General features: G+C 45.6%; 1 protein-coding gene across 5 annotated transcripts in view; it reads left to right on the top strand.

The window, feature by feature from the left end:
- HERC2 (HECT and RLD domain containing E3 ubiquitin protein ligase 2) overlaps positions 1–24,220 on the top strand; it is a 316,687-nt gene extending 292,467 nt beyond the window's left edge. For all 5 annotated transcript variants that reach the window (XM_049906042.1, XM_049906045.1, XM_049906044.1 and 2 more), the window contains exons 85-94: positions 2,301–2,488; positions 3,114–3,311; positions 15,080–15,163; positions 18,123–18,264; positions 18,434–18,628; positions 20,099–20,211; positions 20,994–21,184; positions 21,732–21,837; positions 22,241–22,453; positions 23,600–24,220. In XM_049906042.1, coding sequence (XP_049761999.1) covers positions 2,301–2,488; positions 3,114–3,311; positions 15,080–15,163; positions 18,123–18,264; positions 18,434–18,628; positions 20,099–20,211; positions 20,994–21,184; positions 21,732–21,837; positions 22,241–22,453; positions 23,600–23,872 — 1,703 coding nt within the window. In that variant the 3' untranslated portion in view covers positions 23,873–24,220. The remainder of the gene's footprint in view (positions 1–2,300; positions 2,489–3,113; positions 3,312–15,079; positions 15,164–18,122; positions 18,265–18,433; positions 18,629–20,098; positions 20,212–20,993; positions 21,185–21,731; positions 21,838–22,240; positions 22,454–23,599) is intronic.
- Positions 24,221–24,454: the final 234 nt, after the last annotated feature.

The raw sequence follows: 24,454 nt of genomic DNA, 5'->3' as shown, positions 1-24,454 counted from the left end.
ACCCATGAAGATGTCATGTTACATGGCTGTGCGGAAAAGAATTAACCTACGCTTGCTGTTCTTAGGGAGGCCTACTGCAAGGTGGCACCTGGCTGATGTCTGGGAACTTGGATCTCAGGGGGGTTTCCTGTACTTCCTCGCTAATCAGAGTAGCTCACAGTGCCTGTGTTGTAAAAAATGTGGATTATGCTGAACACCTGCTTTCCTCCTGGGGGTCTAGAATCTTGGTCTGTGCTAGGCAGCGGTTGCCTCTGTGGCCAGCTGCAATATCAACCCTGACTACTGAGGCTCTGATGAGCTTCCCAGTAGACGACAATTCACACGAGTTTTCACAGCTTGTTGCTGGGGGAGAATTAACCATGTCTTGTGTGACTCCACTGGGAGGAGACTCTGGAAGCTTGTACCTGGTGTTCCCTGGACTTCACCTCAGTGGGCTTTCCCCTTTGCTGATTTTGCTTTGTGTGCTTTCTCTGTAGTCCTAGCTGTGAGTATGACCATGAGCTGATTTTCATGAGTCTTCCTAGAGAATCATCGAAATTGAGGTGGTCCTGCCTGACCCTGCTCCCCGCAACACAATGGCAAAAAGAACTTTGTAGATGGAATTAAGGTTGCTAATTAGCTGACCGTAAAATAGGGAGGTTATACTGGGTAATCAGGGTGAACCCAGTGTTACCACATGAATCCTTGGAAGCGGGAAAGGAAGGCAGAAGAGTCAGTCAGAGATGCAGCAGAAGGAGAGACGGGAGATCACCTGGATCTTGTCTTCTGAATACGGTTTTTCTCTAAAGACTTCAAGCGCTTTTGAGAAATGGCTGGTTCTAGGCTTGGGGCAGGGAAAGTACAAGATGAGCCTAAAACGCCTTGTTGTGCCGTAAACCGAGCAGGTGTTCACCACATGGTAGGACTGTCTCAGGATGGGACAAAACCAGCCAAATCGGGCACAATTTGAGCATCAGAATACAGAGTAAATAGTGGTAACAGATGATCACGCACTGAACAGGCTAGGAAACCGCTGATTCCCACACGTTACAAACGGATTAAGAAACCAGAAGTTCAGTGAAAAGAGAAGTACTTCAATTGTGTCTGACGCTTCCCTGTGAAATACTCGCTAATTACAGAGGGGAACGCGGGCAGCAGAGAAGCCTGGCAGGTGTGTAGTGTCTGACGCTTCCCCATGAAATACTCGCTAATTACAGAGGGGAACGCGGGCAGCAGAGAAGCCTGGCAGGTGCGTAGTGTCTGACGCTTCCCCATGAAATACTCGCTAATTACAGAGGGGAACGCAGCAGCAGAGAAGCCTGACAGGTGCGTAGTGTCTGAGGCTTCCCCATGAAATACTCGTTAATTACAGAGGGGAACGTGGCAGCAGAGAAGCCTGGCAGGTGCGTAATGTCTGACGCTTCCCCATAAAATACTCACTAATTACAGAGGGGAACGCGGCAGCAGAGAAGCCTGGCAGGTGCTTAGTATCTGACGCTTCCCCGTGAAATACTCGCTAATTACAGAGGGGAACGTGGCAGCAGAGAAGCCTGGCAGGTGCGTAGTGTCTGACGCTTCCCCATGAAATACTCGCTAATTACAGAGGGGAACGTGGCAGCAGAGAAGCCTGGCAGGTGCGTAGTGTCTGACGCTTCCCCATGAAATACTCGCTAATTACAGAGGGGAACGCGGGCAGCAGAGAAGCCTGGCAGGTGCGTAGTGTCTGACGCTTCCCCATGAAATACTCACTAATTACAGAGGGGAACGCAGCAGCAGAGAAGCCTGGCAGGTGCGTAGTGTCTGACGCTTCCCCATGAAATACTCGCAAATTACAGAGGGGAACACGGCAGCAGAGAAGCCTGGCAGGTGCTTAGTGTCTGACGCTTCCCCATGAAATACTCGCTAATTACAGAGGAGAACGTGGCAGCAGAGAAGCCTGGCAGGTGCTTAGTGTCTGACGCTTCCCCGTGAAATACTCGCTAATTACAGAGGGGAGCGCGGGCAGCAGAGAAGCCTGGCAGGTGCCACCTTCACCACATGGTCACAGACGAATTCCATTTCACCTCACAAGACGCGAAGCCTTGGCCGGCAGAGGCTGTCAGGAGTCCCAGGAAGGACCCTGTACCTTTGGGTGTTGTGATTAGAGTGCGTCCACATCTAGGTCACCCACAACGTTGACATTTAGACAGCTGACCTTGAACCCCGACTCGAAGGGCAGTGAACGGTGATTGTGATGGGAGGACCTGGGCTGTTGTGCATTTGCTGGTCCAAGTGGACTGAATTTTACCACTGAGTCAATGTTTTAAACTTGCTTGATCCAGGTGAAGTTTATACGTGGGGTGACAATGACGAGGGACAACTGGGCGATGGGACCACAAATGCCATCCAGAGGCCACGGTTGGTAGCTGCTCTTCAGGGTAAGAAGGTTAACCGCGTGGCCTGCGGTTCAGCACACACCCTTGCCTGGTCGACCAGCAAGCCCACCAGCACTGGGAAGCTCCCTGCACAGGTGGGTCTCAACTCACCCAGGCTGCTGGGCAGATGCCTTATGCTGGCCTGACTGTGCGCCTAAGCTCCGAGAGCCGTTTTAGTTGTGCTCTTTCTTTATAGAACTTTTTGTAATAAGTTGTGATAAAGTTACTGTCTACCTGTTGTCTCTTAAATGTATGCATACTTCGTTCTTCCGTTGCATATTTACAGAGGTGTTCCGTTGAGGATAACTCAGGCTCATGATGCTGAAAAGCAGTGCTTTCAGGAATCTTTAATATTCACACCATGCAACATCCTGTGTGCATCAGTGTGTCTGCCTTCTATTTGAAATGTTACAAATTACACAGAACTACTCTCAAAGTGCATGGTTCTTAGTAATATATTTCTGTAGGGTAAATTTTTTACCCTTCTCTTTGGTTCTAGATTACTTGGCTTAAGTAGTTAAACTGTCTTAATATTATTCTAAAAGCAATGTGGTGAGGTTTTAAACCAAATAGAAATTGTAGTGCTTCTCTGTTTTTGAAAAAAAAAAAAAAAAAAAACATATATATATATACATATATATATATTTTCAGTATCCAGCTAAAACTGTGGCTTGTCTGCATTTGGCGCCTAAGTTGACACCCGCAGTTCACATCTTTCAGGTCCCCATGGAGTACAATCACCTGCAGGAGATCCCAATGATCGCGCTGCGGAACCGCCTGCTGCTGCTGCACCACATCTCGGAGCTCTTCTGTCCCTGCATCCCAATGTTCGACCTCGATGGGTGTCTTCACGAAACTGGGCTCGGACCTTCAGTCGGGTTTGACACACTGCGAGGAATTCTGATATCCCAGGGGAAGGTACTCTTACAGCAGTCTTTGCTGTATGTGATCCTAGTGTCTTCAGTGGATTTTAAGACAACCTGAAGCCCTAAGCTGGGAGTACATAGAATACGGTTCATCCAGCAAACGTTTATCGGGCACCTGTGGTGCCAGGATCTGGTCTGGGTGCTAAGAATACCTCAGTGGGAAAAAAGGAAAGAAAACACAAAAATCTCTTACCTCTTGGACCTTACATTTTCCCTTATAATCTCTGCCTCCTGCCCCCTCCGTCTGCCCCAAAGGTGGGGTGCTGCATTAAGCCTGTGTTCACACATCAGTCCGTCTCCGCTCGCCTGGCCTTGAAGCATCAAGGTAGAAAAAGAATTAGATCATGTCTTCCCCAGGGATGTCCAGCAGGGGGCGCCAGGTGCTACACGTCTCTTAGGTAGACACCTGCACCAAGATCGGTAGAGATTCCTAGTCAAATGATAAGGTCACCTGTGGTGACTGGAAGGACACGTTTACAACGCTGGCACGTAAGTGAGGATATCCGAAAGTCACCAGAGATATTTTGACCCGTTGAAGTTTTTAATAATTACAGCTGTCCGTGGGATGGGATACCCTGATTTCGGAGTCAGGGGTTTCCCATTACTGGAATTGATCAGGTTTCTGGCAAACAGCTTGACAGGGTTTTCCAGAAGAGGCTCAGTTATCGTGTGGTAGGGGGACTGTGGAGGGAAAAAGTGAGGAGGTTGGACTGAGGAATACTCTAATCTGAAGAGTCTGTGATTCTGTATTTTATCATCAAAGGTTATGTCTGGTTTTAATGATATAAAATTGGGAAATTTTTGAGTCCTGTCCAAACAGACTGTTTTAGTTTTGGCTTTATTTCCACTTAACTGGAAGAATTTCTGCTGGACAAGATTAATGTGCGTCTTATTTTCACATGTGGCAGAGGGACAAGTGTACGATGACAGATGTTTTATCTAATGGTAGGACCCTCTTTTGGAGACGGGAGCAGGAAAAAAGTATGGGCAGATAAAATGGACATAAAACTTAATTCAACTATTTTCCATTTAAAAAGGTAGCAAGACTGATTATGTTCAGCTTCATTTCTTTTATGTCCCTGAGTGGAGATGAGAATGGGCAGCGATGGGGGAAATTCTTTTGTTGTGAGGAGAGGAGAAAGGTGACAGGTGTGGATGTGCTCCACTCCGATAGAGTACACTTCCCTTTGTGGTTGGTGTGGGCTTGTGGCCATCGGCCTGGCCGTGGGGTCAGAGGCTGTGGACGCTCATCCTGAGCAAGTCCTCCACAGCCCACATGGCTCCGAGGAGGGGCCTCTGAATACAGCAGCATCTGAAGGAGGAGATGGGCGTGCGGAGGATCTGAAAGCCACCCTTGGAAGCAGAGGATGCATCACGCTCATCTCTGGTCTTGGGCATGGGAAAGGATCAGCATCTTTTTGGGAAGCGGATGTTGTTGTGGGTGGGAAGAGGAAGGAGATGTTCCTGCCAGGAAGTGCTCAGAGCACAGAAGTGAGGGGCACAGGAGGGCTGGCTTAGGGGGCCCAACTCAGATACCAGAAGAGTTCATGGTGGGGGAGAGGCTGTCTTTGTGTGAAGACAGTCAGGAAAGCAGAGTCAGGGTGGGGCTGTGAGAGGGTGTGTGATAACTAGGGTGAGTCTGTGAGCCTGTCTCCCTGGCTGACTGTCCTTGCATGCCGGTGGTTTGCAGCTTCCCCTGAAGGCAAAGGTTGACTAGTGGAGTTACTTGATTTTTGTGTCTCTCGGTTAGTTACTTGCTTCTGAAAATTGACTTTCCACTCCCATTAGAGCATGCAGGGAGGTCTGGGAGGTTATACATATAAGAATATGCTCTGTAGTACACTATTCTGCCCTCTGGTTGTCTGTGGCTTTATTTTTTTTTTTCTGTTATGTCAGTCTGTAAAGAGAAAACTCTTTAATTCTTCTTAAATGTTTGGTTTTCACTGACGTCTTCAGATCTGCCCCTGCTTGGCTGTGGTTTCTGTCCCTGCGGTCCCTACTCTCTGCCTGTCTGCTCTCCTGGAAAGCATGTGGGTTTATGAGGCTGTGTCCTGCTGACACCTGCAGCCCGTCCTCAGAGAGCATCCACTCTTAGTTTGTGTCAGTGCTCCTTCTTTGCTACCTATGCTGGCAACCTAAACAGGAGCCTGAAGAACCCCTTGAACTTTGCTTTTCTTCACACCAAGAACCTAAACAGCCACAGCCCCACTGCTCAGAGTCCGGCCTGGGCCCTCCACCAGCTCCTGCGCAGGAGTGTCAGAGTGCCCAGGAGCACAGGAGCCTAAAAAAGAGAGAGCAAGATCGAGGTGGAGCAAGATGGAGGCATAAACAGTTGCACGTTTCTGTCCCTCCACAACAACTCCAGAAGAAAACAAGCAAAAATTGTGAAATGGACAATCTCAGGACCCTAGACAGCAGTTAAAGGGTTGGTGGACCAAAGTGAACACTGGGTACAGAAAAAGGTCACACATAAACAGTGGGAGAGCAGTGGGTTTCCACATGTCCACGCCACACCCAACCCCCATTCCTCGCTCAGCACAGCCATCTTGGGGTGACTGCAGCAGCTGGCACACCCAGGCAAGAAGTTCTGTGTCAGAGCAGCACAGTGAGCACAGCATGGGCCAGCACTCACAGTCAGAGAGTCCTATATTAGACTGGCAAAGCCAGCGCCCCTGAGGTGGGGAGTCTGATGCCAAAGTGGCACAGCCAGTACTCCCCACTCAGGAAGCCTCAAGGTGAATGAAGCAGTGATAGCACTCCCAAAGCAGGGAGACCAGTATGCAGTGACCACAGCAAGTGCACCAAGACAAGGAGTCTAGTGTTGAAGCAAAGAACTATAACCTTCAAAAACTTAATAAAGAAGAGCAAACCCTAGGGAAGGGTAAGAAGCTAATATCTAGAGTTACCACTTTATAACAGGTAAATGTCCAGAATTCAACAAAAAATCATAGGCATATGAAGAAATAAGGCCCATGCAAAAGACCAAAATAAAGTGACAAACTACCCCTGAGGAAGATCAGAAAATGGACTTGCTAGACAAAGGTTTTATTTTTTATTGTAATACCTCATTGTGTTTTGGTGAAAGCTCACACAGCAAATTAGGTTCCCCTTTAACATTTTTTATACATAGTATTCAGTGACATTGGTTACGTTTTTCACAATGTGCCAGCGTTCTCATTAATTCCTTTCTGGTTGTCCTGTTTCCATTAATCTTGGCTTCTCTGTGCACCTCCCCCCCCCCATCTTTGCTTTAGGATGAATGTTGAGCATTTGGTCTCATAAAGATGACCTTTTAAAGGAGCACAATACTCACGGGTGTATATTTTATGAGCCAATCCATAATTTAGTTGAATGGTGACCCCCAGGTGTGGTTTCGGTATAAATTTTAACCTCGGGGCTTTCTCTAGTCTCTACTGATCCAGTAAGTCTGGCCTTTTTTAAGAATTTGAGTTTTGTTCTACATTTTTCTCCTATTCTATCCAGGACCACCTATGGTGTCCCTGGTCAGAGAGGTTGGTAGTGGTAGCTGGGCACCATCTAGTTCTTCTGGTCTCAGGAGAGATGAGGCCGTGGTTCATGTAGGCTGTTAGCTATAGACTAGTTTCTTCTTTGAGTCTTTTGTTTCCTTCTTCCTCTTTTGCTCCAGATGAGTAGAGACCGATACTTGTATCTTAAATGGCCACCCGTAAGCTTTTAAGACTCCAGACACTACTCACCGAACTAGGATGTAGAACATAAAGTTTCTGAACTGTGTTATGCCAGTTGACTTAGTTGTCCCATGAGACTATGGTCCTAAGCCTTCAAATCCACCCATGAGGTGTTTGATTACGTCTAGGAAGTATCCGTAACTGTGCCCACCTATGTGTTTTATTATATATATGAATACATATGCAGTACACACATACACGTATATACATATGTTTACAGATATGCCCGTACATGCCCTTGCATATACATATATACATATATGCATACATATCTACCTATGTAACCACACATGTTTTTTGGTTGTTATTACAGAATTGTGTATGTTATAGCATTTACCAAAAGTCTTTTATTTTTGTATAATTCTTAGTGTTATTTACCTTGGACAGGTTGTGCACACTTCACCCGCATTTTGGTATTGCCTTTCCCCTCACCAAAGGTAACAAGTGTCTACTATCCAGAGAGTGAGTCTCCCTCCTTTTTCCTCCCATCCCTGGTAACCACCAATGAATGTTGATTTCTGTATAGGCAAAGACTTTAAAGCAATAGTACTAACTATGCTCAAAGAGTTAAAGGAAAACACAGAAAAAGAACTAAAGGAAATCAGGAAAATGATACAAGAACAAAACAGAAATCTGCATAAAGGTATAATTTTTTTTTTCTTTTTTATAATTTTTATTGTGTTTTAAGTGAAAGTTTATAAATCAAGTCAGTCTCTCACATAAAAACTTATCTACACCTTGGTAAAAAATACTCCCAATTACTCTCCCCCTAATGAGGCAGCCTGCTCTCTCCCTCCACTCTGTCTTTTCGTGTCCATTTCGCCAGCTTCTAACCCCCTCCACCCTCTCATCTCCCCTCCAGGCCGGAGATACCAACATAGTCTCAAGTGTCCACCTGATCCAAGAAGCTCACGCCTCACCAGCATCCCTCTCCAACCCATTGCCCAGTCCAATCCATGTATGAAGAGTTGGCTTCGGGCATGGTTCCTGTCCTGGGCCTACAGAAGGTCTGGGGGCCATGACCACCAGGGTCCTTCCAGTCTTGGTCAGACCATTAAGTCTGGTCCTTTTGTGAGAATTTTGGGGTCTGCATTCCCACTGCTCTCCCACTTCTCCAGGGGTTCTCTGTGGTGTTCCCTGTCAGAGCAGTCATCGGTTGTAGCTGGGCACCATCTAGCTCTTCTGGTCTCAGGCTGATGTAGTCTCTGGTTAATGTGGCCCTTTCTGTCTCTTGGACTTGTAATTACCTTGTGTCCTTGGCGTTCTTCATTCTCCTTTGATCCAGGTGGGTTGAGACCAATTGATGCATCTTAGATGGCTGCTTGCTAGCATTTAAGACCCCAGATGCCACTCTTCAAAGTGGGATGCAGAATGTTTTCTTAATAGATTTTATTATGCCAATTGACTTAGATGTCCTCTGAAATCATGGTCCCCAAACCTCTGCCCCTGCTACACTGGCCATCGAAGCGTTCAGTTTATTCAGGAAACTTTGCTTTTGGTTTAGTCCAGTTGTGCTGACCTCCCCTGTATTGTGTGTTGTCTTTCCCTTCACCTAAAATAGTTCTTATCTACCAACTAATTAGTGAATACCCCTCTCCCACCCTACCACCCTCCCTCCTCTCCTAACCACAAAAGAATGTTTTCTTCTCTGTTTAAACTGTTTCTCAAGTTCTTGTAATAGTGGTCTTGTACAATGTCTGCCCTTTTGTAACTGACTAATTTTCACTCAGCATAATGCTTTCCAGGTACCTCCATGTTATGAAATGTTTCACATATTCCTCACTGTCCTTTATCGATGCGTATTATTCTATTGTGTGAATATACCGTTATTTATCCATTATCCATTGATGGGCACCTTGGTTGCTTCCATCTTTTTGCTATTGTAAACAGTGCTGCAGTGAACATGGGTGTGCATATACCTGTTCGTGTAAAGGCTCTTATTTCTCTAGGATACATTCCGAGGAGTGGATTGCTGGATCGTGTATGGTAGTTCTATTTCTAGCTTTTTTTAAAGAAGCACCAAATCGATTTCCAGAGTGGTTGTACCATTTTACATTCCCACCAGCAATGTACAAGTGTTCCAATCTCTCTGCAGCCTCTCCAACATTTATTATTTTGTGTTTTTTGGATTAATGCCAGCCTTCTTGGAGAGAGTTCAAATCTCATTGTAGTTTTGATTTGCATTTCTCTAATGACTAGTGGGAAACCCTGGTGGCGTAGTGGTTAAGTGCTATGGCTGCTAACCAAAAGGTCGGCAGTTCAAATCCACCAGGCACTCCTGGGAAACTCTACGGGGCAGTTCTGCTCTGTCCTGTAGGGTCACTATGAGTAGGAATCGACTCGACAGCAGTGGGTTTGGTTTGGTTTAATGACTGATGATCGTGTATATTTCCTCACATATCTGTTAGCTATCTGAATGTCTTCTTTAGTGAAGTGTCTGTTCATATCTTTGGCCCATTTTTTAATAGGGTTATTTGTCTTTTTGCAGTTGAGTTTTTGCAGTATCATTTACATTTTAGAGATCAGGCGCTGATTGGAAATGTCTTAGCTAAAAACTTTTTTCGAGTCTGTAGGTAGTCTTTTTCCTCTTTTGGTGAAATCTTTGGATGAGCATAGGTGTTTGATTTTTAGAAGCTCCCACTTATCTAGTTGTTCTTCTGCATCGTTAGTAATGTTTTGTATACTGTTTATGCCAGGTATTAGGGCTCCTGATGCTGTCCCTATTTTTTCTTCCTATGATCTTTATTGTTTTAGATTTTATATTTAGGTCTTTGATCCATTTTGAGCTGGTTTTTGTGCATGGAGTAAGGTATGGGTCTTGTTTCATTTTTTTGCAGATGGATGTCCGGTTATGCCAGCACCATTTGTTAAAAAGACTGTCCTTTCCCCATTTAACTATCTTGGGGCCTTTGTCAAATATCAACTGGTCATATGTGGATGGATTTATGTCTGGATTCTCAATTCTGTTCCATTGGTCCATGTATCTGTTGTTGTACCAGTATCAGGCTGTTTTGACTACTGTGGCGGTATAATAGGTTCTAAAATCAGGTAAAGTAAGGCCTCCCACTTTGTTCGTCTTTTTCAGTAATGCTTTATTTATCCGTGTCCTCTTTCCCTTCCATATGAAGTTGGTGATTTGTTTCTCCATCTCATTAAAGAATGTCGTTGGAATTTGGATCAGAATTGCATTAAATGATATAGATCGCTTTTGGTAGAGTAGACATTTTTATAATGTTAAGTCTTCCTGTCCATGAGCAAGGTATAGGTATGTTTTTCCACTTATATAAGTCTTTCTTGGTTTCTTGCAGAAGTGTACTGTAGTTTTCTTTGTATAAGTCGTTTACATCTCTGGTAAAATTTATTCCTATCTTCTTGGGAGCTACTGTAAATGGCATTGATTTGGTGATTTCCTCTTCGATGTTCTTTTTGTTGGTGTAGAGGAATCCAACTGATTTTTGTATGTTTATCTTGTATCCCGATACTCTGCCGAACTCTTCTATTAGTTTCAGTAGTTTTCTTGAGGATTCCTTAGGGTTTCCTGTGTATAAGATCATGTCATCTGCAAATAGAGATACATTTACTTCTTCCTTGCCAATCTGGATGCCCTTTATTTCTGTATCCAGCCTAATTCCTCTGGCTAGGACCTCCAACAAAATGTTGAATAAGAGCGGTGACAAAGGGCATCCTTGTCTGGTTCCCGATCTCAATGGGAATGCTTTCAGGCTCTCTCCATTTAGAGTGACGTTGGCTGTTGGCTTTGTATAAATGCCCTTTATTAGGTTGAGGAATTTTCCTTCTATTCCTGTTTTGCTGAGAGTTTTTGTCATGAATGGGTGTTGAACTTTGTCCAATGCCTTTTCTGCATCAATTGATAAAATCATGTGATTCTTGTCTTTTGTTTTATTTATGTGATGGATTACATTAATTGTTTTTCTAATGTTGAACCATCCCAACATACCTGGTATGAATCCCACTTGATGATGGTGAATTGTTTTTTGGATTAAAAAAATATATATATGTTGTTGAATTTTATTGACTGTAATTTTGTTGAGGATTTTTGCATCTACGTTCATGAGGGACATAGGTTTATAATTTTCTCTTCTTGTGGTGTCTTTACCTGGTTTTGGTATCAGGGATATGGTGGCTTCATAGAATGAGTTTCATGGTATTCCGTGCTTTTCTGTCCTCTGAAATACCTTTAGTAGTAGTGGTGTTAACTCTTCTCTGAAAGTTTGGTAGAACTCTGCAGTGAAGCCATCCGGACCAGGGCTTTTTTTTTGTTGGGAGTTTTTTGATTGCTTTTTTAATCTCTTCTTTTGTTACAGGTCTATTTAGTTGTTCTACCTCTGTTTGTGTTAGCTTATGTAGGTAGTGTGTTTCCAGGAACTCATCCATTTCTTCTAGGTTTTCAAATTTGTTAAGAATACAATTTTTCATACTAGCCTGATACGATTCTTTTTATTTCATTTGGGTCTGTTGTAATATTGCCCATCTCGTTTCTTATTGGGTTTATTTGCTTCCTCTCCTGTTTTTCTTTTGTAAGTTTGGCCAATGGTTTATCAATTTTGTTGATTTTTTTCGAAAAACCAGCTTTTGGTCTTGTTAATTCTTTCAGTTGTTTTTCTGTTTTCTTTTTCATTTAGCTCAGCTCTAATTTTTATTATTTGTTTTCTTCTGGTGCCTTTGGGTTTCTTTTGTTGCTCTCTTTCTATTTGTTCAAGTTGTAGGGATAATTCTTTGATTTTGGCCCTTTCTTCTTTTTGTATGTGTGCATTTATTGATCTAAATTGGCCTCTGAGCAGCGCTGTTGCTGTGTCCCAAAGGCTCTGATAGGAAGTGTTTTCATTCTCATTGGATTCGCTGAATTTATTGCATCCTTAATGTCTTCTATAACCCAGTCTTTTTTGAGCAGGGTATTGTTCAGTTTCCGAGTGTTTGATTTCTTTTCCCGTTATTGATTTCCACTTTTATGGTCTTATGGTCAGAGAAGATGCTTTGTAATATTTCAGTGTTTTGAATTCTGTTAAGGCTTGCTTTATGACCTAATATGTGGTCTATTCTAAAGAATGTTCCATGTGCACTAGAAAAGAAAGTATACTTGGTTGTTGTTGGGTGGAGTGTCCTGTACATGTCTGTGAGGTCAAGTTGGTTGATTGTGGCATTTGGATCTTCCGTGTCTTTATTGAGCTTCTCTCTGGATGTCCTGTCCTTCACTGAAAGTGGTGTGTTGAAGTCTCGTACTATTATTGTGGAGCTGTCTGTCTCACTTTTCAGTGCCGATAGAGTTTGTTTTACATATCTTGCAGCCCTGTCATTGGGTGCGTAAATATTTCATATGGTTATATCCTCCTGGTATCTTGTCCCTTTAATCATTATATACTGTCCTTCCTTATCCTTTATGACGGATTTGACTTCAAAGTCTATTTTGTCAGAAATTAATTTGCCACTCCTGCTCTTTTTGGATTGTGTTTGCTTGATATATTTTTTTCCATCCTTTGAGTTTTAGTTTGTTTTTTGTCTCTAAGGTGTGTCTCTTGTAGGCAGCATATAGACGGATCTTTTTTTTTAATCTATTCTGCCACCATCTGTCTCTTTATTGGTGCCTTTAGTCCATTTACATTCAGGGTAATTATGGATAGGTATGAATTTAGTGCTATCATTTTGATGTCTTTTTTTGTGTGTTGTTGACAGTTTCTTTTTCCCACTTAATTTTATGTGCTGAGTAGATTATCATAAATTGTCCTTTCCTCATATTTGGTGGTGTTGATTTTGTTTCTGCTGAGTCTGTATTTTTTTCTTGTATTTTATTTTGATGAGTACGGTCATTTTTCTCCTTTGTGGTTACCTTTTTGAGGTAGAAATTTTTTAAAAGAACCAAGCAGAAATAATGGAGCTGGAAAGTATATTAACAGAAATAAAAAATTTACTGAAGGAGCTGAACAACAGGTTTCAATTTGCAGAATAATGAATCAGTGAACTTGAAAATAGCGCAGTTGAAATTATTGAGTCTTTAGAAGCAAAAATAAAAAAGAATGAAGGAAAGTCAACAGAGCCTAAGAGATGTGTAAGACACTATCAGACAGAACAATACATGCATTATGGGGGTCCCAGAAGGAGAAGAGAGAGAGGAAGGGGCAGAAAGAGTATTTGAAGAAATAATGGACAAAAACTTACCAAATCTGAAAGAAGACATGAACCTACACATCCAGGAAGCTCCATGAACACCAAATAGGGTAAACCCAAAGAGAGCCACACCTATATAAATTACCAAGGTCTATAAAACCAAGGATAAAGATAATTTTGGAAGGACCAAGAGAGAACTGAAATGTCATGTACAAGGGACTCTCTGTAAGATCACAGTTTCCCCTTAGAAACAATGGAGGCAAGAAGGTAGTGGGGTGACATATTTAAAGTGCTGAAAGAAAAGAACTGCCAACCAGGAATATTATATTCAGCAATGCTGTCCTTCAAGAAGGAGGATGAAGTTAAGACATTCCTAGATGTCTTAACCATACTCCGTGGGGGAGAAAGCTAACAGGAGCATGAGAAATGCTTTGATGTTCATGTTCTGCCTGGCATAATACACATTATTTTTATCTACCAAGGTCTCCTGCTTTTTCTGTTTCCTGGGGCCCTTGTTTGTTCAGTGATTCCGTCCTCCTAGGTTTTCTCCCTTCCTCTGCTAACCACCATTAAACATTTAAAAGCTGTCCCTCAACACCATATTCCAGATAGTGTGCTACCCTCCATCCGTCTGAAAAGCAATGACCACATGGCTTGGCTGCTATCACCCCTCCCTAGGCCCCCTCCTGTGTCCTGTCCGTCAGCACCATATTCCAGATACTGTGCTGCCCTCCATCCGTCTGAAAAGCAATGAGCACATGGCTCAGCCGCTGTCACCCCTCCCTGGGTCCTCTCCTATGTCCTGTCCCTCAGCACCATATTCCAGATACTGTGCTACCCTCCATCTGTCTGAAAAGCAATGAGTGCATGGCTGGGCCTCTATCACCCCTCCCTGGGTCCCCTCCTATGTCCTGTTCCTCAGGGGTCATGTTTCTCAGGCTCTGCTCCCAGGAGAGGGGCCCCAGACGGTGCCAGCTCTTGTCCTACTTGGTGTTTGCAGGGCCCTGGGCTATGGTAAGGACTCGTTGTGGTCCCCCAGCCATCCGCTTCCTGGGAGTAACAGTGGCCACTAGGTTCCAGCAGACACCTGGGACCCCTATCGACCCTACCTCCTTCAGGTGGCCTTGAATCTCTGCCTTCTTCCATTTGGCATTGCTGTTCTCCCAGTCGGGCCATGGTTGTCCCTTCACCAAGCCCCCTCGAACCATCCACACTCTGATGTACTCCTTTCAGACCCGTGCCCTAGCTCAGGCTGAGCACTCACTACCATACACCACTGGTCCTGTCTCCAGCTTTCAGTCCCCTTAGAGAAATGTCCAGATTCCCCCTATGGTCCCTTATGTGCAGGCACATCACTGTCTTTCTCACAGTCTTTGCCTGGGATCTGAGTTTCATCTCAGTGGATGTGCACCAAGTGCCCACTCCCTACCAAGACCTCCACTCATGCCCTCCCTCCCCATTTCCCACCCTGAGACTGGCCACCCCAGGGTCCTTGGCCCTTGCTGTATCTTTCTGGTCAGTCTTACCGCCATACACTCAGTGCTGAGGCATCTTAGTCCCTGCCAGTCTAAAGCCTACAGTTGGCAGAGAGGGTTGTGTCCTAGTGCATTCTCAAGGCCTAGCCACACCTGGCGCCTAGCACTCATCCATGACTGAGCAGGCCCTTAGCACCCTGCAAGCAGTGGGGCGCCTGAGATGACAATCAGAAAACGCAGCCCTGGCTGCCCATCTGCCTATGCCCTCTATCACTGCTGGGCGCCCCGCTGCTCATGACCTGACAGATAGTTTGTATCTGTCTAATCAAATGTGTTTAACCAAATGTGACTTTTAGGGAACGGGTGATTTTAAACGAAATTGTAGTATTGTGATTTCTTTACGAGTGATGTTTCCTATGTTGGATTTTGAACTCTGTCTGCTTGACATGTTTTAGGAGGCAGCTTTCCGAAAAGTGGTACAAGCAACCATGGTGCGAGACCGTCAGCACGGCCCCGTGGTGGAGCTGAATCGGATCCAGGTAACACAGGAGGGGTTCGTTGAGAACCATCCACCTCAGGTGCGATGAGTCCATGGGTTGCGGATAGTGTGCCAGCGGTGGGGAGAGGAGGATGCTTATGGAGTACTTCTTGGGGGTCGCTGCTTTAAAAAGCTAGTGACTCCTTTTCTCTTTGACAGTTCCCGTCTGTCATGTCCTGTGATGCTTAGGCTTCCAGGTGGGAACTGGCATTTTTTTTTCTTTATAACAGAAATAATACTTATTTCAGGTAACCCTGAAGTACAAATGCAGATAAGCAGAAAAGAGGGAATAGAAATCACCCATCTTTGTGCCACATAGCAATAACAACCACTGTTATGTCTTGGGGATGTGTCTCTTTGTTGTAATCAAAAGTAGACACACTATTTTATAACTTGCCTTTTTTTTTTTTTTTTTTTGCATTGAATGGACTGTGAATGCCTCCCATGCCATTAAGTAGGATTCTGTGGTATTGTTTGTGTTTGTCAGCTACTTCTTGGAGGGATGTACCGCAGTCTGTTTTCAGAGTCCTCTGGTGGGGGCTCAAAGGCTGTGTCTCATTTTCTTTGATGTAGAGAGGGCTGCTTGGCGGGGCTGTGTCCAACCTCTGTCTTCACATGTTCTCATTGGTTGAGGCTTAGAAGCCTGGCTGGGCCAAAGGCCGCGGAGATCTACATTTGCATGAAAGGCTATAGCAAGTTCAAAGCGGTTCACCTTCCAACCAGAATTGTATGCTGCCTCAAACCCTCCCCAGCTCAGGTAGTTTTCTTTGCCAATTTTTGATAGGCCAGGATGGGTTAGTACTATCTCATAGTAACCAAAGAAGTGAGAAGCAGACCATCTCTGAATTTATACTGCTACTGAATGTATATAAGCTTATAGTTTAAAAAATTAATTAAAGAAGGAAAAACCACGGCTCTGGATTGTACTTCTGTGAGGCACTTGACATTTATGCGCAGATGAGATTGGCCCAGCTCCTTGGCACAGAAGCAGAGAACTGTGAAGAAAAAAATTCCTTGTTCCTATACCTTTGGTATTAACACATGATTTCTACCCTGATGTTGGTTACATGACTAGGAGTTTTTCCGGAGTTGTACTTGGGGGCATTTTGGATGAAGGCATCAAACCCTGCCCTTTGTTAGACACTACATGTGACCACATTGATGGATGTGGTCAAAGGCAGCTTCCCTCTTCCCTGACGTCAGTGTCCAGTGTAGGCTGTAGGTCAGTAGGCTAATTTTACAAGTGAGTGGGTTGCTTAATTAGGTTCATAAAGGAGTTTTTATTTCCCTGCCTTGGATGATCTTTTTGGTTTGCTGTGTTTTATCAGGTCAGAAAGTAAGGACAGCTGATGGCTTACAAGTCATCTCTTGCCAACTGTTGCGTGGTTCTGACCTGTGGCCTGTCCCAGAAGCACACAGCTTGGCTGGTCAAGCTCCAGGCAGAGAGGCTTCAGGGCCTCGGGAAAGCCTTGATGGCTAGAGTCCAGCTGAGGCACAACTTCTCGTCTCACATTCTTTAAGTGCCTGCTTCTCATTCTGTATCCCCAGCCCATTGCTTTGCACTATGAAAACGTTCAATACACGTTTGAAAGAACGAATTGGAGAAATTGCAGACGCTTTTATATCTGGAATGTTTTTATAGAGCAAACAAGTGATATTCAACATGGCGTGTGGTGCTGCCTAACATCTGAACGGCAGGCTCCAGCACGGCCCATGGCCCTCGGGTTTCAGAGCAGGTTCCTTTCACTCGGGACATCATACACTCCTGAAGCTAAAAAGGTTTCAACAAAGATGGAAGTAGAAGTGTTTTTCTGACAAAAGTTAGACACAGGGTAGAAACGCTCAGTGAACCCAAGTTGCGTGTGAGACAGCAGCCCCGAGCCAGATTCTGCGTAGATGCCCGCCCTTGCCTGTCCCAGCCACCGCCACCACTGGCCTCCTGCCTGGTGTGAGAAGCCTTTCAGAAATGCTACAACTTGGTTCATGTCCCTGGAGGGCTTTTGTTTGTTTACTTGTTTTGAATTTGAATTAGTTTTGTAACAGGATCTGAAAGTCAGTGTATATAAAATATTTTAATTACAGAATTAATCATTTCTGAAAATTCAGGAAATACATATTAAAGACAATTAAAATCAGTTACTTCACCTGTGAGCCCCCCCCCCCCACGGTGTCCCCTCTCCACGTCTTGCCGGTGCACACATGGCTGGCATCTCACCTGACATAGCAGCTGTGACGCTTTGGCATATTTCGTCTTTTCTCGGGCTCCGTGTGCTGTGGGGATATGTGGGCCTTAGAGAGTCCCTGTGAGGAGCAGACGAGGTGACAATGGTGACAGCAGAGTGAGCAGCATGTAGCCGGGTTTCTTCCACATGCGGATAACCACCGCCTTTACCGTTTACCATCAGTGTTCTCACATTCTTCGTCTTGGTGGTGGTAATTTGTACTAAGGAGAATTACTGTTTAAACTCAACTAGGACACACGAAGAAGCTGAAATGGTGAGACTTTAGCTGAAGGATTCCGTGTAAAAGCACACTCCTACGATCATGTTACTCCTCAGCTTTTTACTGTGATGTGGTTTCAGGCAGTGTCACAGGTGGCTCTGACGCAGCCTGGTAAGGGCCATGGTGTCCTTCATCTGAGCTGTTCAAAAATTGTAGTAAAGGATAAGAATTGTGGATACGAGGGGTGACCATACTGGGGTAGGAGCTTGATGACATGACAATTGGGGACATCATCGATGCAGTGAAGTACGTGAAGGTGAGGGAGGTGGTGTCTCACAAGACAGTGTGTCTGGTTTGGTTGTCAGCCATTTGGCGCAAGTTTTGTGAGTGCTGAGAGTCTGTCAGGAGGGCCACTTCTGGACTTACTAGAATCTCATTCCAGAGAGGCCACGGTGACGCAGTGAAGCAGTCTGCAGGGGTGAAGGCTGGTTCATATTTTTTCTTTCTCTCCTTTCTAGGTTAAACGCTCAAGAAGCAAAGGTGGGCTAGCAGGCCCCGATGGCACAAAATCCGTCTTTGGGCAGATGTGTGCTAAAATGAGCGCATTTAGTCCAGACAGCCTTCTCCTTCCGCACCGAGTCTGGAAAGTCAAGTTTGTGGGTAAGAACCTCCTCTGTGTGCTGAGAAGCCGGGAATCCTGGAGATACTGATGGGATGTGAGTGCATGTCCTTCTGGGGCACCTGGGGAGCCTACTTAGATGCCTTCCCATGTTCCCACATGCTCATTGTTGCGACAGTCGGTGAGTGGCTCATTTCCTTGTCACCCAAGGTGAGTCTGTGGATGACTGTGGTGGTGGCTACAGTGAGTCCATAGCCGAGATCTGCGAGGAGCTTCAGAACGGACTCACTCCTCTTCTGATTGTGACGCCCAATGGCAGAGATGAATCTGGGGCCAACCGGGACTGCTACTTGCTCAGCCCTGCTGCCCGGGCGCCTGTGCACACAAGCATGTTCCGCTTCCTGGGTAGGTGCTTGCTGGGCTGGCTGTCGGTGCCCAGTCTGTGTCATCCATGCTTGTCTTTTTATGTGTATGTGTAATGGAAAACCTGGTGGCGTAGTGGTTAAGTGCTACGGCTGCTAACCAAAGGGTCGGCAGTTCAAATCTGCCAGGCGCTCCTTGGAAACTCTATGGGGCAGTTCTACTCAGTCCTGTAGGGTCACTATGAGTCAGAATCAACTTGACGGCACTTGGGTTTGGTTTGGTTTTTGGTTGTATATATGATCTATTTTATTTTTGTTGTTGAGACTGTACACAGCAGAGCATAGGTAATTCAGCAATATTGTCAATTACAGTTCATTGACATTTATTATGTTCTTTGAGTTGTGTAATCATTCTCACCCTCCTTTTTTGAGTTGTTCCTCTCCCATTAACATAAACTCGCTGTCCCCTAAGTTTCCTATCTTTGAATTTTCTGTTTTCAGTTTGATCCCATATAGATAAATCCTAAAAGAGCACAACGCTCAAGGCATTCTTGACTAGTTAAGCTAAACTGTTGTTTGCTTTTAAGAAGACTTCAGGGGAATTTTGGGTTTAAGGTGTAAAGATTGTCTCAGGACAGTAGTTTTAAGGGTTCATCAAGCCTCCATGGCTCCGGAAAGTCCAGATTCTCATGGTTGCCTTTTATCTTGGTTTGATTCTACTCTCTGCCTTGTTAGTGACAGAAGATATTTTGAATACCTACTTCTGTCTTTTGAAACTCTTTCCAATAGAAATTATTTCTAACATTTACTATCTAAATGTTTCCACCGAATTATGGAAATTCGCAAGGTGTTTGTTGTTGACTTTCTAGTACTGCAGGTTCTATTCTTGACAGAGGGTGCATGTTGTGCCCTAGCTCTGTCTGTGCCCTGATGTAGGGAGGGCTGCAGACCAGATGTATCCAGCTGTTGTATTAGTGTGATGGCATTTTGAAGATAGAAGATGCTGTGGCCGCCACTGAAATCCAGTGTTTCTGTATCCTAACTGTATCTGGCCCTCAAGATGATGCACCTGAGAAGGGAGGAGCTGGCTGTTACCCAGCCCCACCACCTGTTTCCCTTAGGGTTCTGCGTGGAGCACGCTTGGTAGATGGTCCACTCATGTCCAGGGGCAGGCAGGGCTGCTGCTGCAGGGCGGAGTACCTGCCCCCGGGAGCTCCACTTGCTTGTTCTGCCATCACATGAGTACTAACTGGCGTCTCTGTAGCTGACATTTGTTGGTGGAAAGAGAACAAAAGGTTTCTACCTTGAGATAAAACTCTGGTAGCATTTAGAAACTGGGCCTATAAGAACAAAAAGAATTGAGGAATTAGAATATGCACCTGTTCTTGAGTGGCTGTCACATGGGTTTGAGTGCCATTGATTAGAGGCGCTGAGGCCTCTGTAGAGCTAAGTCTGCACTGGGTTTCATCATCAGTCATGAGTGTCCTCTGTCCTCTGCGTTTCGAATGACCAGGTGTGTTACTGGGCATCGCCATCCGCACTGGAAGCCCTCTCAGCCTCAGCCTCGCAGAGCCCGTCTGGAAGCAGCTGGCCGGGATGAGCCTCACCATCGCTGACCTCAGTGAGGTAACTTGCGTGGCGTAGGTCTGTGCAGCGTGTGGTGTGGACTGTATAGCGCTGCCTCCTGGAGGAACATGGAGCACGTGGGCACGGGGGTCCCCAGAGTCTGTCTGGGAGGCCCAGGACGGGTCTCAGGACCCAGCCTGTCTTACACTCCAGGTGATGCCCCCATGGCTGGTCTGCAGACCACAGTTTGAGTAGTAGAGGGTCTTTTTGACGTTAGGCCAGTTGTTTCTAGGAGAACTTGTTAGACGATATGCTTTTCAGTGCTTTGCAGCTCACGGATGCTGATATCAAACCATCTTGTCAGATAAGTCAGGTGGCTGTTTGTCCTTTGAGGAAGCTGAGTTTGAAGAGGTTTCAGGCGTAGAAATGGGACCCCTCCTTCCTGCACTGCATTTTCCTTTGTGCAATGTTTGTGAAGGGATTTCGTCATTTACCAGGTGCTAATGCTTTCTCAGAAACGCCAGTGGTGCAGTGGATAAGAGCTCTGCTGCTAACCAAAAGGCTGGCAGCTTGAATCCACCAGGCACTCCTTGGAAAACCTGTGGGGCAGTTCTACTCTGTCCTATAGGGTCGCTGTGAGTCGGAATACACTCAGTGGTGGGTTTTTTTCCCCCAGTGCTTTTTCAGGGGTTAGTTATAAGGGACTTCCTTGAACTGTGCGTTCTTGCTTTGGCTCTTGGCTGCTTTGTCATGGTTCACAGCCTGGTTAATGTACTGGCACCCCTGTGGGGAAGAGCATGGGATAACCTCTGGCTCAGCACAGTGCCGTCTCTTCCTAAAAGGTGGACAAAGATTTCATCCCTGGGCTCATGTACATCCGTGACAACGAGGCTACCTCAGAGGAGTTTGAGGCCATGAGCCTGCCATTCACGGTGCCCAGCGCCAGCGGCCAGGACATCCAGCTGAGCTCTAAACACACTCACATCACGCTAGACAACCGGGCCGAGTATGTCCGCCTGGCCATAAACTACAGGTTCGTGAGCTTTTCCCTCTGGTGTTTACTCTGGTGCGTATAGCACCTTCCTGAGGGCACTGAGCAAGACATCAGCGTGGTGGGTCGCCTGGGTGGTGGCTTTGTTCCTGGCATCAGACTGAGGACAGCCCACAGTTGCTGTGCCTTGTGCTGTGCCCCATGCCAGTGTCTGACTTGGCGCCACAGCTGCAGGAGTCCCAAACAGCCACTCAGTCTCTTCGTCCTGGTAGCGCAGGCACCAAGGGCCAGGGCAGACTACTCTGGGCTTCTTCCTGGGGACCCAGGCAGTGTTGAGAGTTGGGTCTTAGAACCTGTGTCTGTAGGTGGATCTTTTAAGAGAATGTGGTGTCTGCCAGCCTGATGGACAATGTCCTGTGAGAAGTGCTATTGGGCCAGGTCTGTGAGACACATACACTTTCACCTGAGCTGTATTCCTGACCGTTTCCCGCTGTGAAGTATGTGACCACATGTTGCCTGGTAAGGTTTGGTATGGCCAGGAGAAAGTCTCTATCACTAACAGAAATGTGAAGTGAATGTTTTCTTTCAGACTCCATGAGTTTGATGAGCAAGTGGCTGCTGTTCGGGAAGGGATGGCCCGTGTGGTGCCTGTGCCCCTCCTCTCTCTCTTCACTGGATACGAACTGGAGACGATGGTACGCTGACTTCCTGCTGGGTCCCAAAGGAGTGCCCTTTGCACGGTGAACAGCCGAATCCATGTCACGCGCTAGTTTCATCTTGCACTTGGAAATCTTAAGATGATCCACGCGTGTTGAATGAAGTACAGGCACACGTACATTGAGTGTGCTCTTTCTCCTCACCCTCCCACCCCACCCCCGGAAAAGGGCTGAGGTGCAGGTCAAAGTGCACCTCCATCCTGGATTTCCAAGATTGGGTCAGGCAGAAAGAAAGGCTTCATCCTACCAGCCCTCTCAGGCACACTGATACACTGCCCCTCCTAAGAACAGGCCTTGGTAGGAAGAAAGTGTGATAGATTCTCAGCTGACAATGAAAGGATTTGACAGTGTCAGTCAGCCCTGATAGAGTGTTCCTCTGTAGGTCTGTGGCAGCCCTGATATCCCTCTGCATCTTTTGAAGTCGGTGGCAACATACAAAGGGATTGAGCCCTCAGCACCTCTGATCCAGTGGTTCTGGGAGGTGATGGAGTCCTTCTCCAACACGGAGCGCTCCCTCTTCCTTCGGTTTGTGTGGGGCAGGACCAGGCTTCCCAGGACCATCGCCGACTTCCGGGGCAGAGACTTTGTCATCCAGGTACGCTCCTCTGCTTTGCTGGCCACGTCCATTGCTCCTGGTGCCTGCTTGCATACTGGGTGGGAGAGACACACAGAGTCCTGGAGTGGATTAGAAACAGTGAGAAATACCTAGCTTCTTTAATTTGATGGCTCACAATTTTATGAATACAGAGGCTTGTTCGTTTTTTTTCTTGAGTACTGTATTTTTAAGCAAATAGCATACATCTTCTGTGTACGCTGACTGTGCCTTTCCCCACCCCCCACAAGGTATTTGCATGTGTGCTATGCTAATATTTTTTTTACAGCAACGTGGAAGAGGGATGACTGAGTAATATGTAACTTACCGAGAAAAATAAGAAAGCTTATCAGACTGAGAACAAGAATTTTGCTCTGTGACCCTCACCTAGTTCTGTCTAGAAACAAGCCCTGTTTACCTGATGGGTCCTTTTAGTGGCATGGCTCTCCCGCCCGTCTTCTCTCTCCTGGAGCACTCAGCTGTACTGTCCTGTGGGAGTCCCACAGAGGCGGCGAGGCTCCTCCGAGGGACGGGACTGGTAGTGCCCACTTTGTCCCCAGCATACTGGTAAGGATTTGGGGCAAGCTGTCTTCCAAGCTCTGTCGCCTGAGTTTTTGGCCTGTTTAGGAAAGTATTCATCTTTCAGGGTTATCTATGACAGTCTGTATAGTTTTTCTCTTAAAAGGGAGGTAATTCTAACTCTCGCTTACAATTCTTGCTAGCTTCCTAGTGTCTTCAGTCGTAGTGGCAGAAGGTGGGTTGATGGACTCACCAGGACCTCTGTGGGTGGGCCAGAGCTATCGCCTGACCTGCCCACACCTGCCCCAGGCTCTGGACGGGAGGGCTGGGCTCCCACCTGTGTGAGCAAGTGTGGATGAAGCCATTGGATCCTCAGTATTGATGATTTAAAAAAAAAAAAAAAAGTAATCATAATAATCAATTGATATTTCCTACTCTAATCCTATGAATTAATGTCTTTCTCCTTTTTATTTCTAAAATTGGCAGAATTACGTTTTCTGACATTTTGTTATTTGCCAAAAATATGATTTTTCTGAGTATTGATAGTCTATTGTACATGATAAAACAGATCTGCAGTTTGACCTGTCCGTGTGTCTGTGGCCCTGATTGTTTAACATGCTTCCTCAACAGGTACTGGACAAATACAACCCTCCCGACCACTTCCTTCCTGAATCGTACACATGTTTCTTTTTGCTGAAGTTGCCCAAGTACTCCTGTAAACAGGTGCTAGAGGAAAAGCTGAAATACGCCATCCACTTTTGTAAATCAATCGACACAGATGATTATGCTCGCATAGCCCTCACGGGAGAGCCTGCTGCCAACGACAGCAGTGACGACTCGGATAATGAAGACGTAGATTCTTTCGCATCGGACTCTACACAAGATTATCTAACAGGACACTAGGATGAAGAAATACATCACGAGGCGAATGGCAAGAGACCGTGAGCAAAGAGCCGAGCGCTGAGCGGCTCAGACTGCAGAGTGTCTGGTCCGCGTCATGTTGAATTTGAGTCTCTACATTTTGGGGGGAAGGAAGGCAGGGCGACTGGGACTGCCCAGGAGCAGAGTGATGGCCGGAAATGAGCTTTGGACACTTAACATTTATGTTTGAGACTGAAAATGGTTGTCTCGCCCCTAATGCTGCATTACATGTAGGACTTCTGCGTTTACTAAAGTGTGTAAATGTTTATGTAAAGACTGAATTGCAGCGTTCCAAAAACGAATAAAGCCTTTTTACTTGTGGGTGCAATAGATTTTTTCCTCTTTTCTTCCTTTCAAGTGTGTGCATCGTCTTGGTTGTATATTGGATATAATGTATAACAATTAAACCATATTATAAATATTTCAACTAATTTTATTCTGAATTTGTTTATTAAAGGCTTTTTGAACAGTAAATGATCAGTATTACTTGAAGTAAATCCAGAGGTTATTTAAACCAAGAAATAAAAAAAGACTCTTAGGTCCTCCCTCTCCCCCTGTGTGCGT

Source organism: Elephas maximus, chromosome 13, assembly GCF_024166365.1.
Source record: "Elephas maximus indicus isolate mEleMax1 chromosome 13, mEleMax1 primary haplotype, whole genome shotgun sequence".
In the NCBI taxonomy this organism is placed as follows: Eukaryota; Metazoa; Chordata; class Mammalia; order Proboscidea; family Elephantidae; genus Elephas; species Elephas maximus.
Note: the sequence above shows the minus strand (reverse complement) of the source record. Positions and strands in the feature narration are given on the sequence as shown.